The 24,086-nt window shown below is 44.4% G+C and overlaps 1 protein-coding gene across 2 annotated transcripts in view; it reads left to right on the plus strand.

Annotated features, from left to right (window-relative positions):
- The first annotated feature begins 33 nt into the window (after positions 1-33).
- NET1 (neuroepithelial cell transforming 1) overlaps positions 34-24,086 on the plus strand; it is a 67,330-nt gene continuing 43,277 nt past the window's right edge. For both annotated transcript variants that reach the window (XM_064656610.1, XM_064656612.1), the window contains exon 1: positions 34-164. In XM_064656610.1, coding sequence (XP_064512680.1) covers positions 55-164 — 110 coding nt within the window. In that variant the 5' untranslated portion in view covers positions 34-54. The remainder of the gene's footprint in view (positions 165-24,086) is intronic.

Consider the following 24,086-nt stretch of genomic DNA (forward strand, 5'->3'; position numbering starts at 1 on the left):
TTGTGACCGGGCTGAGGCGGCTCCGCTCCCGCTTCCAGTCCTTCTCCCAGCCCCATGGAGGCAGAGCCCCCGGGCCAGAAACCCCCTCGGCGGAGACGCAGCAGGGCCAGCAGCCCGCCCCGCCCGGCGGACGGCACCCCCGGCGTGGCCGCCTCCTGCAGCCGGTAGGAGTCGCGATCCCCCCGCGCGTCCCCCCTCCGTGAGGGGCTGAGGGTGACCCGCGGGCCGGGGGTGCCCTGAGGGGACACCCCGCTCAGCTCCCCTCGTTCTCCCCTCAGCTCCCCTCCCGCCTTCCCCGGCTGGCTGTGGGGGAGCCCTCCCGCTCCTGTTTTCCCTGGGAAATCCCCTCCTTCCCGCTGTACGGCACCTGCTCTGGTGTCATGGAGGGAATTCCTCTCCTCCAGGCTCCGGGAGGGTTCACCAGCCCGGGTTGTTCCAGCCTGGCCTTGGACACTTCCAGGGATCCAGGGGCACTTCTCTGGGCAACCTGGGCCTCCCCACCCTCCCAGCCAGCCATTCCTTCCCAATATCCCACCGAAATTCCCACCCCCGTGTGCCAAACTTTCACGGAAAAACCTCCCCCATGTCCCCCGGGTTGCCCGCATCCCTTCGGGAAAACGAGGAGAGGCTTCTTGTCGCTCCTTGGGGTGGGAATAATTTGGGGACGGGGTGTGTTTTATACCCCCTGGAGACACGGGCTGGATATCCCTGATCCCTGCGGGCTGGAACGCTCGATCATCTCCCTCTCCTGGATGGGGGAAGGTCCTCCAGCATCAGCTTTGCCTTTTATTCTGATTTTTAAACCCCTGTGTGTGCCATCTGTTACTGTTATTCTGATATATCGGCCTCTGTGCAATAGATACGTATATAAAATATATATTGATATATTGACCTTTATATTATATTATAGCATAACATGTAGTATATATATTCTGATATATTGACCTCTATAATATATATAGAATGTAATATTCTATATTGACCTTTATGTTATATATAATATATTATAACATATATATATATATTTTCTGAGATATTGACCTTTATATAATATATATAAAAATATAAATTCTGGTATATTGCCCTATATATAATATAGGTATAAAATATACCTTCTGATACATTGACCTTTGTGTTATATATAATATATAATATATATAACATATAATATATATTCTGATACATTTACCTTTATGTAACATATATAATAATATATATAACCTGAGATACTGACCTATAATATATATAAAATATATCTTCTGATATATTGACCTCTATATGACATATAATACATAATATATACAATAACATATAATATATAATCTAATAGATGGACCTTTATGTTATATATAATATATATAACATTTATTCTAATATATTGAGCTGTATCTTATATATAATAGATACAATATTATAAATATAATATATATAAAAATATGTTCTGAGATGTTGATCTGTGGATAATGTATATAATATATGCATTCTGAGGTATTGACCTATAATAGGTATAAAATATATCTTCTGATATATTTTATATATAATATATATACTATATATTATATATAGTACATAAAATATATAATATATATATTTTATAATATATATGTATTTTATATATAATATATACTATATATTATATATAGTATATAAAATGTATAATATATATTTTATATTTTATATATATAATATATATTATATATAAAATATATCAAAAGATATATTGACTTGTATATTATATATATTATATAATACATACAATATTATAATATATAATAGATAATCTGGTATATTATCTATATATAATATAGATAAAATATATCTTCTGATATATTGACCTGTATATAATGTACATATGTATTCTGAGATATTGACATATACATGATCTATTATATATAATGTATAATAGATATATAATAATGAATATATATATATATATTCTGATCCATTGACCTGATATATTCCCACGACCACCCACTAAAAGGAACTTAAGAGAGGAGTTAACCTGGAATTCAGTTTATCTGGGTGTGTTTGGACCTTTATCAGCAGTGACCCCTGAGTGACCCAGGTCTGACCAAACCCCTCCTGATCAGCAGAGGTTTGTGGCTTTTGTGGCTCTCAGGGCTATGAAATGATGTTTAAACTCACATTTCTATGTGACAACTGTGGCTTTAGATCCCCCCAGCCCAGGCAGTTTCAACTTCCAGGGGCAAAGATTCCCTCCTGGATCGGGATCTGACTCCGCTCGCCGGGGTGTTGTCGCTGCCCTTTGCATCCCGGGTGGGATCCGAGGGCTGGGGGATGTTCCTGCTCCTCCTCCAGCCTGGGAATGCTGCGGGAACGACCCAGGGAAGGGGAGATTGGAAACCTGCTGGGATTCCCCTGGGAATCCACAGGGGATGTTCTTCCTTAGGTGCCCAAAGCATCGATGAGCTTGAGGTTTGTGCCCGTTTCAGGGTCTGGCTGGCAGAGCTGGTCAGAGAGCTTCTCAAAAGCCACGTGCAGTCCCACAGCACCCACAGGGTGGACGAGGGATCAGAGCCAGCCAGCACCCAGGGGTTGGGAAGGGCAGGGCCTGAGTTCATTCCTTGGCTTGTCCGTGTGGAGACTCCAGGGAAATGGGGATAAAACTCCCAGAGGAACTGCTGCAGGGAAGAATTACATGGATTAAATAGAACCAAGCTGTATTTTTATCTATTATAATCTCTCTATCTGTGTATATATATATATATATATCAATATATGCATCTTTTTTGCTGGCTGTGCTCCAGTTGCTGTTGTTTCCTGGGCTGGGAAGGCCCAAAGCTGGTCCCAGTATCCAGATGGGATCTCCCAAATCCCAACTGGCACCGCTTGGCCTTGCTTTGCTTTCCCCCTCCAAGCCAGGAATAACAGAATTTTCAATGGTTTAATCCCTGCAGCTGTTGGGCAAGCGGCAAAAAGTAGGACAGAGGGACAGGATTGGGGTTTGAAATCAAAAAATAACAATAATTTAAAAATAATAGTAAAATTAATAATAAATTTAATGATAATAGATGAAAAATAATAATAAATATAATAATAAATTTAATAATAATAGGTTAAAATAATAGTAAAATTAATAATAAATGTAATAATAGGTTAAAAATAACAGTAAATATAATAATAAATTTAATAATAATAGGTTAAAATAAAAGTAAATATAATGGTAAATTTAATAATAATAGGTTAAAATAATGGTAAATTTAATAATAAATTTAATGATAATAGATTAAAAATAATAGTAAAATTAATAATAAGTTTAATGATAATAGATTAAAAATAATAGTAAAATTAATAATAAGTTTAATGATAATAGATTAAAAATAATAATAAATATAATGGTAAATTTAACAATAATAGGTTAAAATAATAGTAAAATTAATAATAAATGTAATAATAATAGGTTAAAAATAATAGTAAATATAATAATAAATTTAATAATAATAGGTTAAAATAATGGTAAATTTAATAATAAATTTAATGATAATAGATTAAAAATAATAGTAAAATTAATAATAAGTTTAATGATAATAGATTAAAAATAATAGTAAAATTAATAATAAGTTTAATGATAATAGATTAAAAATAATAGTAAATTTAATAATAAGTTTAATGATAATAGGTTAAAATAATAGTTAAATGAATAATAAATTTAATAATAATAGGTTAAAATAATAGTAAAATTAATAATAAATTTAATAATAATAGGTTAGAATAATAGTAAAATTAATAATAAATTTAATAATAATAGGTTAAAATAATAGTAAATTTAATAATAAATGTAATAATAATAGATTAAAAATAATAGTAAATTTAATAATAGGTTAAAATAATAGTTAAATTAATAATAAATTTAATAATATATTAAAATAATAGTAAATTTAATAATAAATGTAATAATAAATTTAAAATAATAAATTAAACAATAAAAATAATACATTTAATAATAAGTTAATAATAATACATTTAATAATAAATTTAAAATAATAATAAATTCGATAATAATATTTTTTAAAAATAACAATACACTTTAAATTCAAAACCTGGCAGCAGTTGAGGTCTTTTTAAATGACTTTTAGCCAATTGTACAAAGTCTGTGTCTTATGTTCAAGGGTCTGACTTGGGTTTGGAGCAAAGGCCTCCACTCTCTAAACAAGTGCTTTTTTCACTAAGACATAAATGTATCTAACATATGCACAACTAAAAAGAATAATAATAATAATTAAAATAATAATAAATTTAAAAATCCAAACCTGGAAGCACTCTTAGCCAAATGTACAAAGTCTGTGTCTTAAATTTGAGGGTCTGACTGGGGCCTTAAGCAAAGGCCTCCCCTCTCTAAACAAGTGGGTTTTTTCTCTAAGACATAATTATATTTAACATGTGCACAATTAATAACAATAATAATAATACACTTTAAAATCCAAACCTGGAAGCACTTGGGGGGTTTTTAAATGACTTTTAGCCAAATGTGCAAAATCTTTTCGAGGGCCTGACTTGGGCCTTAAGCAAAGAACTCCACTCTCTAAACAAGTGCTTTTTTCACTAAGACATAAATATATTTCACATATGCACAATCTAAAATAATAACAATAATACATTTTAAAATCAAAACCTGGAAGAACTTGGGTTTTTAAATGACTTTTAGCCAAATGTATAAAATCTGTACAAGGGTCTGACTTGGGCCTTGAGCAAAGAACTCCTCCCTGAGCAAGTGCTTTTTACACTAAGACATAAATACATTTCACATGTGCACAATTAATAATAATAATACTACACTTTAAAATCCAAGCCTGGAAGCACTTGGGGGGTTTTTAAATGACTTTTAGCCAAATGTGCAAAGTCTTTTCGAGGGCCTGACTTGGGCCTTGAGCGAAGGCCTCCACTCTCTAAACAAGTGCTTTTTTCACTAAGACATAAATATATTTCACATATGCACAACTAAAAAGAATAATAATAATAAATAAAATAATAATAAATTTTAAAATCCAAACCTGGAAGCCCTTTTAGCCAAATGTACAAAATCTGTGTCTGAAGTTCCAGGGTCTGACTGGGGCTTAAGCAAAGGCCTCCACTCTCTAAACAAGTGCTTTTTGCACTAAGATATAAATATATTTAACATGTGCACAATTAATAATAATAATAAATTTTAAAATCCAAACCTGGAAGCACTTGGGGGGTTTTTAAATGACTTTTAGCCAAATGTGCAAAATCTGTTCGAGGGCCTGACTTGGGCCTTAAGCAAAGAACTCCATTCTCTAAACAAGTGCTTTTTTCACTAAGACATAAATATATTTAACATATGCACAATCTAAAATAATAATAATAATACATTTTAAAATCAAAACCTGGAAGAACTTGGGTTTTAAAATGACCTTTAGCCAAATGTATAAAATCTGTACAAGGGTCTGACTTGGGCCTTAAGCAAAGAACTCCTCCCTCAGCAAGTGCTTTTTTCACTAAGACATAAATACATTTAACATGTGCACAATTAATAATAGTAATAATAATACACTTTAAAATCCAAACCTGGAAGCACTTGGGGGGGTTTTAAATGACTTTTAGCCAAATGTGCAAAATCTTTTCGAGGGCCTGACTTGGGCCTTAAGCAAAGAACTCCACTCCCTTTTTGCACTGAGACATAAATATACTGAATTAGACATAAATACACTGGATTAGACATAAATACACTGAATTAGACATAGATATACTGAATTAGTCATAAATATACTGAATTAATATTAGGTTTAAATCGGTTTAATTAATATTCTGTGCCCAGCAAATGCCCTGCCAGCTCACCCTCCCCTCGGGATTGTGTCCACCCAGCCAGGAAGGAGTTTTATCCCTGCAACCTGCTGCTTGGAGGAGTTTCCCTCCGCCCCCCCGCCTGATTTTGGTCCAATCTCAGCGCCGGCAGCACCAGAGAGACTCGGGGAAGGCCCTAAACCCCCCCGGCGGTGTTTGAGGGCGAGGTAATCTCCTTTCTTAGCCCTCTTCTCCAGCCCCTCCTGGCTGTTTTCCCCTCGGATTCCCGAGGCTCCGACATTCCCGAGCTCTCTCCAACCCCCTCTTGTCGCCGCCGGTATTTTGAAGCATCGAATTTCCCTCGTGCGATCGCGGGAGAATTCCTGAGGCTCCCAAAAGAAAAGGGAATGTGGCCGGGGGAGCTGCGAGGGGCCGAGTATTTGTGGCTTCTCGGTGTCATCCCGGAGCTGGGGCTGAAAAGGGAGGAGGAGACACGGGCGGGGGGTGCTGGAGACGGTGACTTCACCCAGTTATAGGGGACGGTTCGTCTGGAACAGCGTCTCGTTTTCTATTTAGCCCTTTTTCCCCTCGGGCAAAAGCACCTGCAGCTCCTGCACAGCAACAGGAGTCGGGTTTCGGGGAGAAACCGGAGAGGGAATCGCTCTGGGAAGGAGGGAAGCCACAGAGAAGGGCAGGCCTGGAGGAAAAGGGAGGGATGGGGAAAAAACACGTGTTTTTCCAGCTCCTTGCTGAGCCTGAGAGCACATTTCAGGGAGAGGGAATCGCTCTGGGAAGGAGGGGAAGCCATGAAGTGTACCCAAAGAAAGGCAGGCCTGGAGGAAAAGTGAGGAATGGGGAAAAAACACCTCTTTTTCCAGCTCCTTTTTGAGCCTGAGAGCACAACCAGCGTTTCAGGGAGAGGCAATCTCTCTGGAAAGGAGAGGAAGCCACAGAGAAGGGCAGTCCTGGAGGAGAAGTGAGGAATAGGATAAAAAACCCTCTTTTTCCAGCCCCTTTCTGAGCCTGAGAGCACAACCAGTGTTTTAGGGAGAGGGAATCGCTTTGGGAAGGAGGGGAAGCCACAGAGTGTGCCCAAAGAAGGGCAGGCCTGGAGGAAAAGGGAGGAATGGGATAAAAAACACCTGTTTTTCCAGCCCCTTTCTGAGCCTGAGAACACAAGGAGTGTTTCAAGGAAAGGTAATTGCTCTGGAAAGATGGAGAAGCCACAAAGAAGGGCAGTCCTGGAGGAAAAGTGAGGGATGGGGAAAAAAACCCCTCTTTTTTCAGCTCCTTTCTGAGCCTGAGAGCACATTTCAGGGAGAGGGAATCGCTCTGGGAAGGAGGGGAAGCCACAGAGAAGGGCAGTGCTGGAGGAAAGTGAGGAATGGGGAAAAAACCCTCTTTTTCCAGCCCCTTTTTGAGCCAGAAACACAACCAGTGTTTCAAGGAAAGGTAATTGCTCTGGGAAGGAGGAGAAGCCACAGAGAAGGGCAGGCCTGGAGGAAAAGTGAGGAATGGGATTAAAAACCCCTCTTTTTCCAGCCCCTTTCTGAGCCAGAAACACAACCAGTGTTTCAGGGAGAGGGAATGGCTCTGGGAAGGAGGGGAAGCCACAGAGAAGGGCAGGCCTGGAGGAAAAGTGATTGATGGGATATTAAACCCCTCTTTTTCCAGCTCCTTTCGGATCCTGAGAGAACATTTCAGGGAGAGGGAATCAGTCTGGGAAGGAGGGAAGCCACAAAGAAGGGCAGGCCTGGAGGAAAAGTGAGGAATGGGATAAAAACCCCTCTTTTTCCAGCTCCTTTCTGAGCCTGAGAGCACAAGGAGTGTTTCAAGGAAAGGTAATTGCTCTGGGAAGGAGGGGGAGCCACAAAGAAGGGCAGGCCTGGAGGAAAAGTGAGGAATGGGGAAAAAACACGTGTTTTTCCAGCCCCTTTCTGAGCCTGAGAGCACATTTCAGGGAGAGGGAATCAGTCTGGAAAGGAGGGAAGCCACAGAGAAGGGCAGGCCTGGAGGAAAAGTGAGGAATGGGATTAAAAACCCCTCTTTTTCCAGCCCCTTTCTGAGCCAGAAACACAACCATATTGATTATCAACAGGAGTAAATATTAATTAAATATAGACTAACAAACATATACTAGTAAATATGAATTGGATATTAATTAAATATTAATTATCTATAGGAATAAATGTTAAAATAAATATATAATAATAAATACATAATAAATATAGACTAATAAATATGAATTAGATATTGATTAGACATTAATTATCTACATGAATCAAAATGACATATATAATAATAAATATACACTAACAAACATATACTAGTAAATATTAATTGGATCTTAATTAAATATTAATTATATCCAGGAATAAATATAATACATAATAATAAATATATATACTAATAAATATTAATTAGATATTGATTGAATATTAATTATCTCCAGGAATAAATATTAAATATATCGTAAAAATATATACTAACAAACATATGCTAATAAATATTAATTGGATGTTAAATATTATCTACAGGAATCAAAATTAAATAAATAATAAATATATAAAAATAAATATTAATTAGATATTGATTAGATATTAATTATCTACATGAATCAAAATTAAATATATAGTAATAAATATACCCTAACAAACATATACTAGTAAACATTAATTGGATATTAATTAAATATTAATTATCGACATGAAGAAAAATCAAATATATAATAATAAATATAGATTAATAAATATGAATTAGATATTGATTAGATATTAATTATCTACATGAATAAAAATTAAATATATAATAATAAATATACACTAACAAACATATACTAGTAAATATTAATTGGATATTAATTAAATATTAATTATCTACAGGAATAAAAATTAAATATATAATAATAAATATGAATTAGATATTGATTAGATATTAATTATCTACATGAATCAAAATTAAATATATAATAATAAATATGCACTAACAAACAGAAACAGCAGCAAATAATCTGATTTTTTCCCTCAGGGGAAGGACTGGTTCTAACCAGGCACCCGAAGCCAGAGAGTCCTTCCTGAATTACATCTTCCCATATTTAAAAAAAAATATAAAAAAGCTTTTAAAGTCTTCCCTGAGCACCCCTTGTCCTGCACAATCTGCACTAAACTCTTCAATTTATCCATTTAACCCATTTAAAGGCAGGTTTTTGTTGCCCAGTGACCTCCAAGGAGTGGTTTTGATGGTGATGTTCTCCCTAACTGTGTTTTTTCTGTTGCTTTGCCCTTGATGTCTCTGGGATTAAAACCCTCCCTTTCCACCACACTTCCCTGGTTGGGGAGACAATCCCAACACACACTTTTTTTATTTTCCTTCCCATTAGCACATCAAAGTTCACCCCAAAATTCCCTTTTCCCCCCTCTGCAGAAGGTGCCAATTCAAAAAGCTCCAGGGAAAGGGCTGAAGGCTCCAGTTCCGAGGGGGTTTATTCCCAAAGCAGGTTCTGGGTGTCTGGATGGGAGGTTCAGACCCAGCTCCCAGGAAAGAAATCCCAAATTTCCAGTCCAGATTTCAGCCTGAGGTTTCTCTGAGAGACTGTGGAGACTTTAGGAATCATTAATTTAAAAAATCAAATGTATATTTGGAGTTTTATTGGGGGGGTTTTATTCCCAAAGCAAGGTCTGAGTATCTGGATGGGAGGTTCAGACCCAGCTCCCAGGAAAGAAATCCCAAATTTCCAGTCCAGATTTCAGCCTCAAGTTTCTCTGAGAGACTGTGGAGACTTTGGGAATCATGAATTTAAAAAATCAAATGTGTATTTGGAGTTTTACTAGGCAGGTTTTATTCCCAAAGCAGGTTCTGAGTGACTGGATGGGAGGTTTAGACCCAGCTCCCAGGAAAGAAATCCCAAATTTCCAGTCCAGATTTCAGCCTGAAGTTTCTCTAAGAGTCTGTTGAGACTTTGGGAATTGTTAATTTAAAAATCAAATGTATATTTGGAGTTTTACCAGGAGGGTTTATTCCCAAAGCAGGTTCTGAGTGTCTGGATGGGAGGTTCAGACCCAGCTCCCAGGAAACAAATCCCAAATTTCCAGTCCAGATTTCAGCCTGAAGTTTCTCTGAGAGACTGCTGAGATTTTAGGAATCATTAATTTAAAAATCAAATGTATATTTGGAGTTTTACCAGGAGGGTTTTATTCCCAAGGCAAGGTCTGAGTGACTGGATGGGAGGTTTAGACCCAACCCCTTCAGACAATGGCCTCAAACTCAGCTCCCAGGAAAGAAATCCCAAATTTCCAGTCCAGATTTCGGCCTGACGTTTCTCTAAGAGACTGCTGAGACTTTAGGAGTTTTTAATTTAAAAAATCAAATGTGTGTTTGGAGTTTTACTTGGGGGGGTTTTATTCCCAAGGCAAAGTCTGAGTGTCTGGATGGGAGGTTTAGACCCAGCTCCCAGGAAACAAATCCCAAATTTCCAGTCCAGATTTCAGCCTGAAGTTTCTCTGAGAGACTGCTGAGATTTTAGGAATCATTAATTTAAAAATCAAATGTATATTTGGAGTTTTACCAGGAGGGGTTTATTCCCAAAGCAGGTTCTGGGTGTCTGGATGGGAGGTTTAGCCCCAGCTCCCAGGAAGGAAATCCCAAATTTCCAGTCCAGATTTCAGCCTGAAGTTTCTCTGAGAGACTGTGGACACTTCAGGACTCATTGATTTAAAAAATCAAATGTGTGTTTGGAGTTTTACTGGGGGGATTTTATTCCCAAGGCAAGTTCTGAGTGTCTGGATGGGAGGTTTAGACACAACCCCTTCAGACAATTGTCCTTCCAAACCCAGCTCCCAGGAAACAAATCCCAAATTTCCAGTCCATATTTTACCCTGAAGTTTCTCTAAGAGACTGCTGAGACTTTAGGAGTTGTTAATTTAAAAAATCAAATGTGTGTTTGGAGTTTTACTTGGGGGGGTTTTATTCCCAAGGCAAGGTCTGAGTGTCTGGATGGGAGGTTCAGACCCAGCTCCCAGGAAGCAAATCCCAAATTTCCAGTCCAGATTTCAGTCTGAAGTTTCTCTGAGAGACTGTTGAGATTTTAGGAATCATTGATTTAAAAAATCAAATGTATATTTGGAGTTTGGAGTTAAACCCCCTCTTTTAATTATCTCCAGGAATAAATATTAATTAAATGTATAATGATAAATATATACTGACAAACACATGCTAGTAAATATTAATTGGATATTAATTAAATATTGATTATCAACAGGAGAAAAACATTAATTAGATATGTAATAATAAATATATACTGACAAACATCTGCTAGTAAATATTAATTGGATATTAATTAAATATTGATTATCAACAGGAGTAAATATTAATTAAATATATAATAATAAATATATACTGGTAAATATTAATCGGATATTAATTAAATATTAATTAACTACATGAATAAAAATTGAATATATAATAATTAATATAGACTAACAAACTTTTACTAGTAAATATTCATTGGATATTAATTAGATAGTAATTATCTACAGGAATAAGTATTGATTAAAATATAATAGTATATATATGCTAACAAACATATACTAGTAAATATTAATTGGATATTAAATATTAATTATCTACAGGAATAAATAGTAATTAAATATATCATTAAAATATATACTAATAAATATTAATTAGCTATTGATTAGATATTAATTATCTACAGTAATAAGTATTAATTGAATATATAATAATAAATATATACAAATAAATATTAATTAGCTATTGATTAGATATTAATTATCTACAGGAAAAATTAAACAAATATATAATAATAAATATATACTGATAGATATTAATTTGATATTGATTAGATATTAATCATCTACAGGAATAAATATTAATTAAATATGTAAAATAAATATCTACTAACAAACATATACTAGTAAATATTAGTTGGATATTAATTAAATATTAATTATCTGCAGGAATAAGTATTAATTGAATATAGAATAATAAATTTATACTAATAAGTATTAATTACATATTGATTAGATATTAATTATCTACAGGAATAAATATTAATTAAATATATATAATAAATCTCTACTAACAAAATCTTAATTATCTACAGGACTAAGTATTAATTGAATATAGAACAATAACATTTTCCCCTGATGATGGGGCTGCTCCTCATTGTCCTGGAAAGCAGGAGTCGAGCTCCACTTCCCAAACCATCACCTTCCCTCACAAATCATCTCCCTCAGCACCCAACTCCAGGCCACTTGTTACTGCTGTAATTCAGAGTTTTCAGGGCAGGCTCGTCCCAGCTGCTCTGCAGATCAAAACTCGCCGGGTTTCTGGGCTGCTAATTAAATTAATTGGGGGGAGAGTCAAAAGATGAGGGAATGTGTCCTGTTCAAATGGGCCCTCGGTGATAAAAACCAGGGAGGACAAAATCCAGTCCCTGTTTTCCTTGTGAGGAGCTGCAGAAATTGTGAATGAAAACCCAAAGCACATGGGAGTGGTGGGGATGGAGCTGCTTCCAGCTGGGATCCGTCCCCAGGGGGGTCCCCAGGGCTCAGTGCTGGGCCCAGTCCTGTTTAATGTCTTTATTGGTGATTTAGAGGAGGGGATGGAGGGAACCATCAGCACATTGCAGGTGACCCCAAGCTGGGGGAGTGTTGATGTGCTGGAAGGCAGGAGGGCTCTGCAGAGGGCCCTGGCCAGGCTGGATCCAGGGGCTGATTGCAAGGGGCTGAGGTTCCCCAAGGCCAAGGGCCGGGTCCTGCCCTTTGGCCACAAGAAGCCCCTGCAGCTGCAGGCTGGGCCAGAGGGGCTGGAGAGCAGCCAGGCAGGAAGGGAGCTGGGAGTTGGGCTGGGCAGGGAGCTGAAGAGGAGCCCGAGTGTGGCCAGGGGGGCAAGAGGGCCAAGGGCTGCTGGGCTGGCTGAGGAAGAGTGTGGCAGCAGGAGCAGGGCAGGGCTTGTGCCCCTGGGCTGGGGGCTGGGGAGGCCACCCCTGGAGTGCTGTGTCCAGCTCTGGGCCCTGAGCTCAGGAAGGCCCTGGAGGGGCTGGAGCAGGGGCAGAGAAGAGCAGCGAGGCTGGGGAAGGGACTGGAGCCCAAGTGCTGGGAGGAGAGGCTGAGGGAGCTGGGGGGGCTCAGCCTGGAGAGGAGGAGGCTCAGGGGAGACCTCCTCACTCTCTGCAACTCCCTGCCAGGAGGGGGGAGCCGGGGGGGGTTGGGCTCTTTTCCCAGGCAACCATCAGCAAGACAAGAGGGCTCGGTCTTCAGCTGTGCCAGGGGAGGTTTAGGTTGGATATCAGGAAGAATTTCTTTGCAGAGAGGGTGCTCAGCCACTGGAATGGGCTGCCCAGGGAAGGGGGGGATTCTCCGTCCCTGGAGGTGTTTAAGGACAGACTGGATGTGGCATCAGTGCCATGGGCTGGGAACCACGGCGGGGTTGGATCAAGGGTTGGGCTGGATGAGCTCAGAGGGCTTTTCCAACCCAGCTGATTCTGGGATTCTGGGATTCACTTCACTGCACTCGGAGCAGAGGTTGGGGTTGCTCTGCTGGGATCCAGGACCCAGATCATTAAAATCTTCTTTCCAAATCCCGAATTCTTTGAAGGTCCAATCATGGAGCTCAGAGGTGTTTCCTGCAAACCAGAGCCTGCAGAAGGTTTCTTTGTGCCGCTCCCTGCGGACTAAACACATCCCCAGATCCCCTGGGCAAGTTTGTTACAATCCCTGGATCTCCTGGAATCTGCTGGGGAAGGAGAAGAGGGAAAAAATCACAGCTTTATGGAATGGGCCTTGCTGCTTTTCCAGGGAAAAGCCAAGGAAAAGCACCTCACCCTCAAAATCCCGCTGCTCTGGCCGGGGGAGAACTGGCTGATTCCAAATGTGAAGTGTTTGTGCTGCCAACCCATCCCTGCTCCCCTTTATCCCTGGTTTTTATGTTGGAGGAGCCAAAGCAAAACCAGACTCAACAAACAAAGGGAGAAACAAAAAAAAAAAGGGGGCAAAAAGCCAAAAGTATCCTTAGAATTGCAAATCCAGGTGGGCCCCACCTGGTGTGGAGGAGGAGGAAGAGCTTCAGCCAAGGTTTGCTGCGTGTTCCAGCAGGCAATTCCAGGGGCAGAGAAACCCAGGCTGCTTTTCCCGGGATTCTCTGATGTCGTCTGGACTCCCCAGAGGCTGAGTTCCCTCATCCCATCCTCTGGAGTCCCCTATTCCATCCTTTGGAGTCCCCTATTCCATCCTTTGGAGTCCCCTATTCCATCCCTTGAATTCCCTCATTCCATCCCCTTAAATTCCCTCATTCCATCCCCTTAAATTCCCTCATTCCATCCCCTTCAATTCCTTCATTCCATCCCCCTGAATTCCCTCATTCCATCCCCTGGAATTCCCTCATTCCATCCCTTGAATTCCCTCATTCCATCCCTTGAATTCCCTCATTCCATCCCCTTGAATTCCCTCATTCCATCCCCTTGAATTCCCTCATTCCATCCCCCTGAATTCCCTCATTCCATCCCCTGGAATTCCCTCATTCCATCCCCTGGAATTCCCTCATTCCATCCCCCTGAATTCCCTCATTCCATCCCCATGGCTGAGGTGGAACTGCTCCTTCCCAACCTACAAAGCTGGGATGGGAAAGCTTAAAAAACCCCAAAAAGCACATGGACATCAAGTCCTGGAGTCTGGGAATGCAGGGAAAGGAGTCTGGAGTCCCAAAGGAGTCTGGGAATGTTGGGAAAGGAGTCTGGACTCCCAAAGGAGTCTGGGAATGCAGGGAAAGGAGTCTGGGAATGCAGGGAAAGGAGTCTGGAGTCCTAAAGGAGTCTGGGAATGCAGGGAAAGGAGTCTGGATTCCCAAAGGAGTCTGGGAATGTTGGGAAAGGAGTTTGGAGTCCTAAAGGAGTCTGGGAATGTTGGGAAAGGAGTCTGGATTCCCAAAGGAGTCTGGGAATGCAGGGAAAGGAGTCTGGAGTCCTAAAGGAGTCTGGGAATGTTGGGAAAGGAGTCTGGAGTCCTAAAGGAGTCTGGGAATGCAGGGAAAGGAGTCTGGGAATGTTGGGAAAGGCGTAACCGGCTCCCCCGGTGATCCAGAGGTGCCCGGCGTGGTTTGCATCCCAGTGCTCTTCCCAAACTGGGAGGGGTGGTGGGAACAGGAGCTCTTGGGAAGGCAGAGACCTTCCAGCACCCTCTGGAAGAGGTTCAGGCTTCTCCCTGGTCTCCTCTGGCTTTTCCAGGGGTTTTCCTGGAGCGCTGTTACACCAGAGTTTGTTCTGGCTGTCACACACAGGGAGCTCCAGAGGATGGAACGGGGGATTTAAGGGATGGAATAAGGGAATTCAAAGGGATGGAATAGGGGAATTCAAGGGGATGGAATGAGGGATTTAAGGGATGGAATGAGGGAATTCAAGGGGATGGAATAAGGGAATTTAGGGGATGGAATGAGAGAATTCAAGGGGATGGAATGAGGGAATTCAAGGGGATGGAATGAGGAGATTCAAGGGGATGGAATAAGGGAATTTAGGGGATGGAATAGGGGAACTCAAGGGGATGGAATGAGGGAACTCAAGGGATGGAATGAGGGAATTTAGGGGATAGAATGAGGGAATTCAAGGGATGGAATGAGGGACTCCAGAGGATGGAATAAGGAAATTCAAGGGGATGGAATGAGGGAGCTCCAAAGGATGGAATGAGGGAATTGAAGGGGATGGAATAAGAGAATTTAGGGGATAGAATGAGGGACTCCAGAGGATGGAATAAGGAAATTCAAGCGGATGGAATGAGGGAATTTAAGGGGATGGAATAAGGGAATTCAAGGGGATGGAATGAGGGAACTCAAGGGGATGGAATAAGGGAATTTAGGGGATAGAATGAGGGACTCCAGAGGATGGAATGAGTGAGCTCCAAAGGATGGAATAAGGGAATTCAAGGGGATGGAATAAGGGAACTGAAGGGGATGGAACGACGGAACTCCAGAGCCACTACTGGCTCAGGCAGAGCCGTGTAATTCCTTTTTCATTCCCGTCGGGAGCCGCCAAGCCCGCAGTGAAATCCTTTCCCTGTAGGTGTCGCCGCTGGATTGGGAATATCGGAGCTTTTCCTTTCATTTTGGGCTCCGGCCCCAGCCGAGCGTTCCCCTTTCACTCCTGCTCCGAGCTCGATATTTCGGATCGACTGAGCCACCGGGATGAGTTTTGCTTTCCTGCTTTAGCGCTTGGAAAAATGGAATGGAAAGGCAATAATTCCTTGGATCCCACCCTGAATTAATGTCATGGAATCACGGGATGGTTCGGGTTGGGAACGACCTTAAAGCTCCTCCAGTCTCACCCTCTGCCGTGGGCAGGGACACCTCCCACTATCCCAGGTTTTTCCAAGCCCCATCCAGCCTGGGATTGAATATTCTTCCATGGCACACCCTGTGCCTTTCCTAAACCCCCCTGTGCTTTTCCTAAAGGATTTTAAGCTCCGTTTAAAGCTGCTTTTTCCAGGGAATCCGAGCAGGTGAACGTGCCCCGTGGGTGGGCTGGGGGAGGAGCAGCAGCAGGGCTGGGGCTGCACTTCAAAGCTGCTCTGCAAAGCTCCCTGGGTGGCTCTGAAAACCTCCCAGCACCTTAATCTTCCCCAGCAGAGAGACCACAGAGAGTTTATTGCACGAAGGGCCAATTATTAACTCGATTTTCCTGCCTCCCACCCCCCCCACACACAAAGGTTTGAAGGCTTTGTAGCCCTTGCTCAGGGAGAAGCAGCAGTTCCAGGGCTTGGCTTGGTTTAACCTCTGGGTGAGGTTTTTCCAGGTGATTTCATTCCTGGGAGGGATTTTTTTGAATGGCATTTGTGTGTTCATGAGTCCCTTAAACTCCTCTTCCCTTTGCCCAGAGGAGCTGTGGCTGCCCCTGGATCCCTGGAAGTGTCCAAGGCCAGGATGGAGCAACCTGGGAGAGTGGGAAGTGTTGGGGTTGGACCTGGATGGTCTTTAAGGCCCCTTCCATCCCAAACCATTCCATGATCTCCCATCTCTCCCAGCTCAGGGGTGTTTGTTCCTCAGCTCTAAGAATTGACTCTCAAACTGTTTTTTCCCTCTGGTGACAAATCCAGAGGAACTGGGGCCTGTTTGTTCTCCCTGTTTGCACAGAGAGGATTTGACCCCTGGCTCTGCCCAGTGCAGGAGTTCCTCCCCTGCCGGGAGCAGAGATTCCATGGATTTATATTTCTCTCAGTGCCTGAGCAGTGCTGGGGACATGTCAAGACCATAAACATGGGTTTTAGTCATTTTGAGACCCAGCAAAGCCCAAAAGGCTTCAGAGAAGCCTTTCAAGATCTCCTGGGCTTGGACATCTGGAGATCCCAACAGGGATTTCAGGCAACCTCTGGCCCCCTCTCTCTGTGCTGGGCAGCACCCAAGGGGCAAAGCTTGTTGCCCAGAGGAGCTGTGGCTGCCCCTGGATCCCTGGAAGTGCCCAAAACCAGGATGGAGCAACCTGGGAGAGTGGAATGTGTCCCTCTGAAGTGTTCTCAGCAGTTCTTATCTCTCTTATCAAGCCACGTTTCCTCCCCTGGCTTTACATATGTAACATTTTACCTTGCTGCTCCTTGTTTCCACCTTAATATCGATCTTAATTCTGATTTGTTGGTGATTATTTGCATCAGACCTGCCCTGCTTTTGCACCAGAACTCAGCCACATCAGGGGGCAGCTCTGAGGTGCTCCTGCCACCTAAATAAACCCCTTCCCTTTGTGCCAACAATTGCTTCGGGGTAATCTTTGAGCAGAGACAGACTGAGCTCTGTGTTAACTCTCCAAGAACGTTCTCCCGAGCTGAGCGAGGTTTAATAACAGGTTTCCTGTGTCAGACTTTCCCTCCCCTAAATCCAAGTGTGCTCTCTCCAGGAGAGCTGCTCTCTCCCCCCCCTCGGAGCTTTGTTTTGTGTGTGGGGGCGGGTTGGTTGCTCGGTTTGTTTGTTGTTAACGACTGGAAATGACTCCTGAGGCTTTTATTAAAGCTTCGTGATTCCCCTCCCCGATTAAAACCTGCAAACAAACTTCAGGTGTGTTTATCCCTCGAGATGAGAGGCTCGTGGCTGAACTCTCCTCCCTTTTCTCCTCCTGCCTCCCTTGGCCCCTGAGCTGCTTTTCCCTGCCAGGCTCCAGAAAATTATCCCTGGAGGCAGCAGTTCCTTGTCTGCTGCAGCAACTGCCGTTTTCCTGGACTTCTTAAGCCTTCAGCTGGGTTGTTTTGTCTGAGTTTCGAGCTCTTTTTCTCTCCTTGCAAGCCTTTCTTTTCTCTGTCCTTTTATTGATGATTTAGGTGAGGGGATGGAGGGAACCATCAGCACATTGCAGGTGACCCCAAGCTGGGGGAGTGTTGATGTGCTGGAAGGCAGGAGGGCTCTGCAGAGGGCCCTGGCCAGGCTGGATCCAGGGGCTGATTGCAAGGGGCTGAGGTTCCCCAAGGCCAAGGGCCGGGTCCTGCCCTTTGGCCACAAGAAGCCCCTGCAGCTGCAGGCTGGGCCAGAGGGGCTGGAGAGCAGCCAGGCAGGAAGGGAGCTGGGAGTTGGGCTGGGCAGGGAGCTGAAGAGGAGCCCGAGTGTGGCCAGGGGGGCAAGAGGGCCAAGGGCTGCTGGGCTGGCTGAGGAAGAGTGTGGCAGCAGGAGCAGGGCAGGGCTTGTGCCCCTGGGCTGGGCACTGGGGAGGCCACCCCTGGAGTGCTGTGTCCAGCTCTGGGCCCTGAGCTCAGGAAGGCCCTGGAGGGGCTGGAGCAGGGGCAGAGAAGAGCAGCGAGGCTGGGGAAGGGACTGGAGCCCAAGTGCTGGGAGGAGAGGCTGAGGGAGCTGGGGGGGCTCAGCCTGGAGAGGAGGAGGCTCAGGGGAGACCTCCTCACTCTCTGCAACTCCCTGCCAGGAGGGGGGAGCCGGGGGGGGTTGGGCTCTTTTCCCAGGCAACCATCAGCAAGACAAGAGGGCTCGGTCTTCAGCTGTGCCAGGGGAGGTTTAGGTTGGACATCAGGAAGAATTTCTTTGCAGAGAGGGTGCTCAGCCATTGGAATGGGCTGCCCAGGGAAGGGGGGGATTTTCCATCCCTGGAGGTGTTTAAGGACAGACTGGATGTGGCATCAGTGCCATGGGCTGGGAACCACGGCGGGGTTGGATCAAGGGTTGGATGGATGATCTCAGAGATCCCTTCCAACCCGGCTGATCTGGGATTCTGTGATCTGCCTCTAAAACCTCCCCCGTGGCCACACAACCAAACTCCAACCCTCTCATCCCCACAAGGAGAATTAATTTGGATTCCATGTGCGAACTGAGCCAGATCAGGAGAATTGGGGAGAGATCTCAAACTGGAAAATGTCATCTGGTAACCTGAAAGAAATCATTTCAGAGCTGATATTTATCCCTCCTCCAGCAAGGAGTGGAGGAACATCAGCAGGAAGGACCGTGAGGGATCCAAACCCACCCAGATGGGCAGGGAAGGCTGAGAAACCCTCCCGTGGTTTGATGTTGGGGGAAGGAAAGCAGTGAAAGGAACAGTTATCTCGCCTCCAAGTGCCTTAAATGACTTTAATCAGACCGTGCAAACCCTGTCGGAGGAAAGGAGCTCTCCTGGGGTGGTTCCCGGGGCTCCTTCCTGGCTCCGGGATATCAGCGCTACTTACACGTGTTTACTTTTCTTTTTTCTTGCGTTTGGCAAAGAAAGTAAAAGCATTAAACGATCCCTTTTGTGCGAGCAAAGTACACCTCCGAGAGCCCTCGGAACGTGTAAATATTTAGACTGTGAAGTCACTCGGTGCTGCTTTTTACCACCCACCTCCTCGGGGCTTTTCCTCTTCCCACCTTGCCCTCGGTTGTTGTAGAGACATTAAATCCGCAGCTCCTCCCTGCACCGTTTCCTGCCCAGCTCTTGGGCCTCCTCACTCTTTTCTCTCAGTGGGATTATTGGAAAATAATCCCAAAGTCTCCTTTCCTCGTGTTTTCCTCCCTCACTCCCATCCTGCTCCTGCCCGAGTCTGACCCTGCCCCGTGGGTTAAGTGTTAAACCCCCTTCGGCTTTTTATAGCCCTGCTGAAGGCACGGAGGCGAAATTCCCGAAGAATAAAGGTCCCTGTGCTGTTCCCAAAAATATTTGGGTGTTAAGCAGAACGAGACTGACGTTTGTGAGGCTCCTTTTTCCTGCCTGCACCAGTTTTGGAGCTGCCTGTTCGTCCCCCCCCCCCCGGTAAATCTCTTCCAAAGCTTTGCCTGGACCCGTCCTGATCCCACATGGACTTTTCCCCTCCAGCTTTTGGCAGGAATCCCGCAGCTCTCGGGCTGTGCCGAGGCCGGGAAAGCCTCTCCTCCCCCCCAAAAAAGGGCAGGAAGAAGGGCCGTGACCTCCCCCACGCCCGGCACTTCATGGCTCCTACAGAACTGCCTGGAGCGGGAGGGGAAAACGCCGGCCGGGATTCTCCCGGGTTTGTTTGGGGTGTGAATCACCGGGAATTACAAGCGCATTGTTGATGTTCTGATGAGCTGCAAACCCACACGTGGCAGCTCCTCCAGCCCCGTCACCTCCTCCCCTTGGAGAGCCTGGAGCTGCAGTGCGGTCAGATTTATTATTTTATAAGCAAAATAAAAAGCTTTGCTCTCCAAGCTGGTTTTTAAGAACTTTCTCCAGCCACATAGAATCCCAGAATCCCAGAATCAGCTGGGTTGGAAGGGACCTCTGAGATCATCCAGCCCAACCCTTGATCCAACCCCGCTGTGGTTCCCAGCCCATGGCACTGATGCCACATCCAGTCTGTCCTTAAACACCCCCAGGGACGGAGAATCCCCCACTTCCCTGGGCAGCCCATTCCAATGGCTGAGCACCCTCTCTGCAAAGAAATTCTTTCAAATATCCAACCTAAACCTCCCCTGGCACAGCTTGAGACCAAACCCTCTTGTCTTGCTGATGGTTGCCTGGGAAAAGAGCCCGACCCCCCCCCGGCTCCCCCCTCCTGGCAGGGAGTTGCAGAGAGTGAGGAGGTCTCCCCTGAGCCTCCTCCTCTCCAGGCTGAGCCCCCCCAGCTCCCTCAGCCTCTCCTCCCAGCACTTGGGCTCCAGTCCCTTCCCCAGCCTCGCTGCTCTTCTCTGCCCCTGCTCCAGCCCCTCCAGGGCCTTCCTGAGCTCAGGGGCCAGAGCTGGACACAGCACTCCAGGGGTGGCCTCCCCAGCGCCCAGCCCAGGGGCACAAGCCCTGCCCTGCTCCTGCTGCCACACTCTTCCTCAGCCAGCCCAGCAGCCCTTGGCCCTCTTGCCCCCCTGGCCACACTCGGGCTCCTCTTCAGCTCCCTGCCCAGCCCAACTCCCAGCTCCCTTCCTGCCTGGCTGCTCTCCAGCCCCTCTGGCCCAGCCTGCAGCTGCAGGGGCTTCTTGTGGCCAAAGGGCAGGACCCGGCCCTTGGCCTTGGGGAACCTCAGCCCCTTGCAATCAGCCCCTGGATCCAGCCTGGCCAGGGCCCTCTGCAGAGCCCTCCTGCCTTCCAGCACATCAACACTCCCCCAGCTTGGGGTCACCTGCAATGTGCTGATGGTTCCCTCCATCCCCTCATCTAAATCATCAATAAAGACATTAAACAGGACTGGGCCCAGCACTGATCCCTGGGGGATCATGTCCCATCTCAGCACATAAAGCTGGTGTTTCCTTCACCCCAGCCTGACTAAACTCTTGTTGGGCTGTTGTTTGCAAAGATATCTGAGAACTCAGTGGCAACTTTTCCACCACATTAAATTCCTGTTTTGAGCCCAAAAACTGGCACGACTTTGATCCAAAGCAGGAGCTGCGGGGGCAGTTTGGATACAAAAACCAGAGCAGGCAGCTGAAAAAAAAAACAGGGGAAAGTTCGTGTCTGTCAGGGCTAAAATGTGTCTTTTGCTGAGCCTTCTCTTGTGATAACTCTCGATATTTATTGCCCTGAGCTGGGTTCCCACAAGGACTCAAAATAGTCGTCTGGGTTTGAAGCCCCATGGCCCTGGGCTGGCCCAGCTCTCTCTCCCATGGATCCTGGGCACTTGGAATTCCTCTGGCCAGGCCCCTCTCCCCTGGGAATGTTCAAAATAGGTACCCCGGGGGTGACCCCGAGGGGGAACTGGGTTAAAAACAACCCAGGCCGGCTCCACGTGGGGCCTCTGGCCTGGAAATGTGGGAAAAGGGAGGAGTTCCCTCCGAGCCCTGAGTTTTGGGGAATTCAAAAGGGCAGGTCGAGTTAACCTGGAGGGTCTGGGGGTCATTAAAGCACCCAAGGCCTTCACTTTGGGCCATAAAACACTGTTGGAAGGTGCCTGGTCTCCAGTCCAGCCCCTGTGAGTCAGTGCTTTCCTGCAGGAATGGCTGTTCCTTCCTTTCCCTCTCCTCTTGGATCCAACCCAGAGTCCAAAATGTTAATTTGTGGCATTTTCTGGGCTCGTGCAGATCCCCTGCTCACATCAAATGTAGCAGCTCTGCTTGGAGAAATCGGGGTTTTTGTGCTGCTGGTGGTTTTTTGGGACACATTTCTGCCCTTGGGACCAAAATCTTTCTCGTTTTTCCTTGGATCAAATCCAGACTCCTAAACATGGCATTTTCTGTGCTCATGCAGATCCCCTGCTCACGTTAAACTGAACATTTCTGCACTGAAAAGTCTGGTTTTTGTGCTGCTGGTGGTTTTTTGGGACTCATTTCTGACCTTGATCCTTCTCTCTCCTCCTTGGATCCAACCCAGATCCCGAAATGTTTCCTTGTGGCATTTTCTGGGCTGGTGCAGATCCCCTGCTCACATCAAATGTAACAGCTCTGCTTGGAGAAATCAGGTTTTTTGTGCAGCTGGTGGTTTTTTGGGACACATTTCTGACCTTGGGACCAAAATCTTTCTCGTTTTTCCTTGGATCAAATCCAGACTCCTAAACATGGCATTTTCTGTGCTCGTGCAGATCCCCTGCTCACGTTAAACTGAACATTTCTGCACTGAAAAGTCTGGTTTTTGTGCTGCTGGTGATTTTTTGGGACTCATTTCTGACCTTGATCTTTCCCTCTCCTCCTTGGATCCAACCCAGATTCCAAAATGTTAATTTGTGGCATTTTCTGGGCTCGTGCAGATCCCCTGCTCACATCAAATGTAAGATCTCTGCTTGGAGAAATTGGGTTTTTTGTGCTAATTGTGGTTTTTCTGGGATTCATTTCTGACCTTGGGACCAAAATCTTTCCCTCTCCTCCTTGGATCCAACCCAGATTCCAAAATATTTATTTGTGGCATTTTCTGGGCTTGTCCATGTCCACCTGCTCACATGGAGTGTAACATCTCTGCTTTGAGAAGTGGGGTTTTTTGTGCTAATGTTGGTTTTTCTGGGACTCATTTCTGCCCCTGATCTTTCCCTCTCCTCCCTGGATCCAACTCAGATTCTGAAATGTTTCTTTGTGGCATTTTCTGTCCCTGTCCACCTGCTCACATCAGATGTGACATTTCTGCTTTGAGAAGTCTTTTTTTTTTTCTGCTAATTGTGATTTTTCTGGGACTCATTTCTGACCTTGGGACCAAAATCTTTCTCTCTCCTCCCTGGATCCAACCCAGATTCCTAAATATTTATTTGTGGCATTTTCTGGGCTTGTCCCTGTCCACCTGCTCACATTAAACTTCACATTTCTGCATTGAGAAATCAGGTTTTTGTGCTGCTGGTGGTTTTTTGGGACTCATTTCTGACCTTGATCCTTCTCTCTCCTCCTTGGATCCAACCCAGATTCCGAAATGTTTCCTTGTGGCATTTTCTGGGCTGGTGCAGATCCCCTGCTCACATCAAATGTAACAGCTCTGCTTGGAGAAATTGGTTTTTTTGTGCTAATGGTGATTTTTCTGGGATTCATTTCTGACCTTGGGACCAAAATCTTTCCCTCTCCTCCTTGGATCCAACCCAGATTCCAAAATATTTATTTGTGGCATTTTCTGGGTTTGTCCATGTCCACCTGCTCACATGGAGTGTAACATCTCTGCTTGGAGAAGTGGGGTTTTTTGTGCTAATGTTGGTTTTTTGGGACTCATTTCTGACCTTGATCTTTCTCTCTCCTCCCTGGATCCAACCCAGATTCCAAAATGTTAATTTGTGGCATTTTCTGGACTGGTGCAGATCCCCTGCTCACATCAAATGTAGCAGCTCTGCTTGGAGAAATCAGGTTTTTTGTGCAGCTGGTGGTTTTTTGGGACACATTTCTGCCCTTGGGACCAAAATCTTTCTCATTTTTCCTTGGATCAAATCCAGATTCCTAAACATGGCATTTTCTGTGCTCGTGCAGATCCCCTGCTCACGTTAAACTGAACATTTCTGCACTGAAAAGTCTGGGGT

This window comes from Pseudopipra pipra, chromosome 5 (genome assembly GCF_036250125.1).
Source record: "Pseudopipra pipra isolate bDixPip1 chromosome 5, bDixPip1.hap1, whole genome shotgun sequence".
NCBI lineage: Eukaryota > Metazoa > Chordata > Aves > Passeriformes > Pipridae > Pseudopipra > Pseudopipra pipra.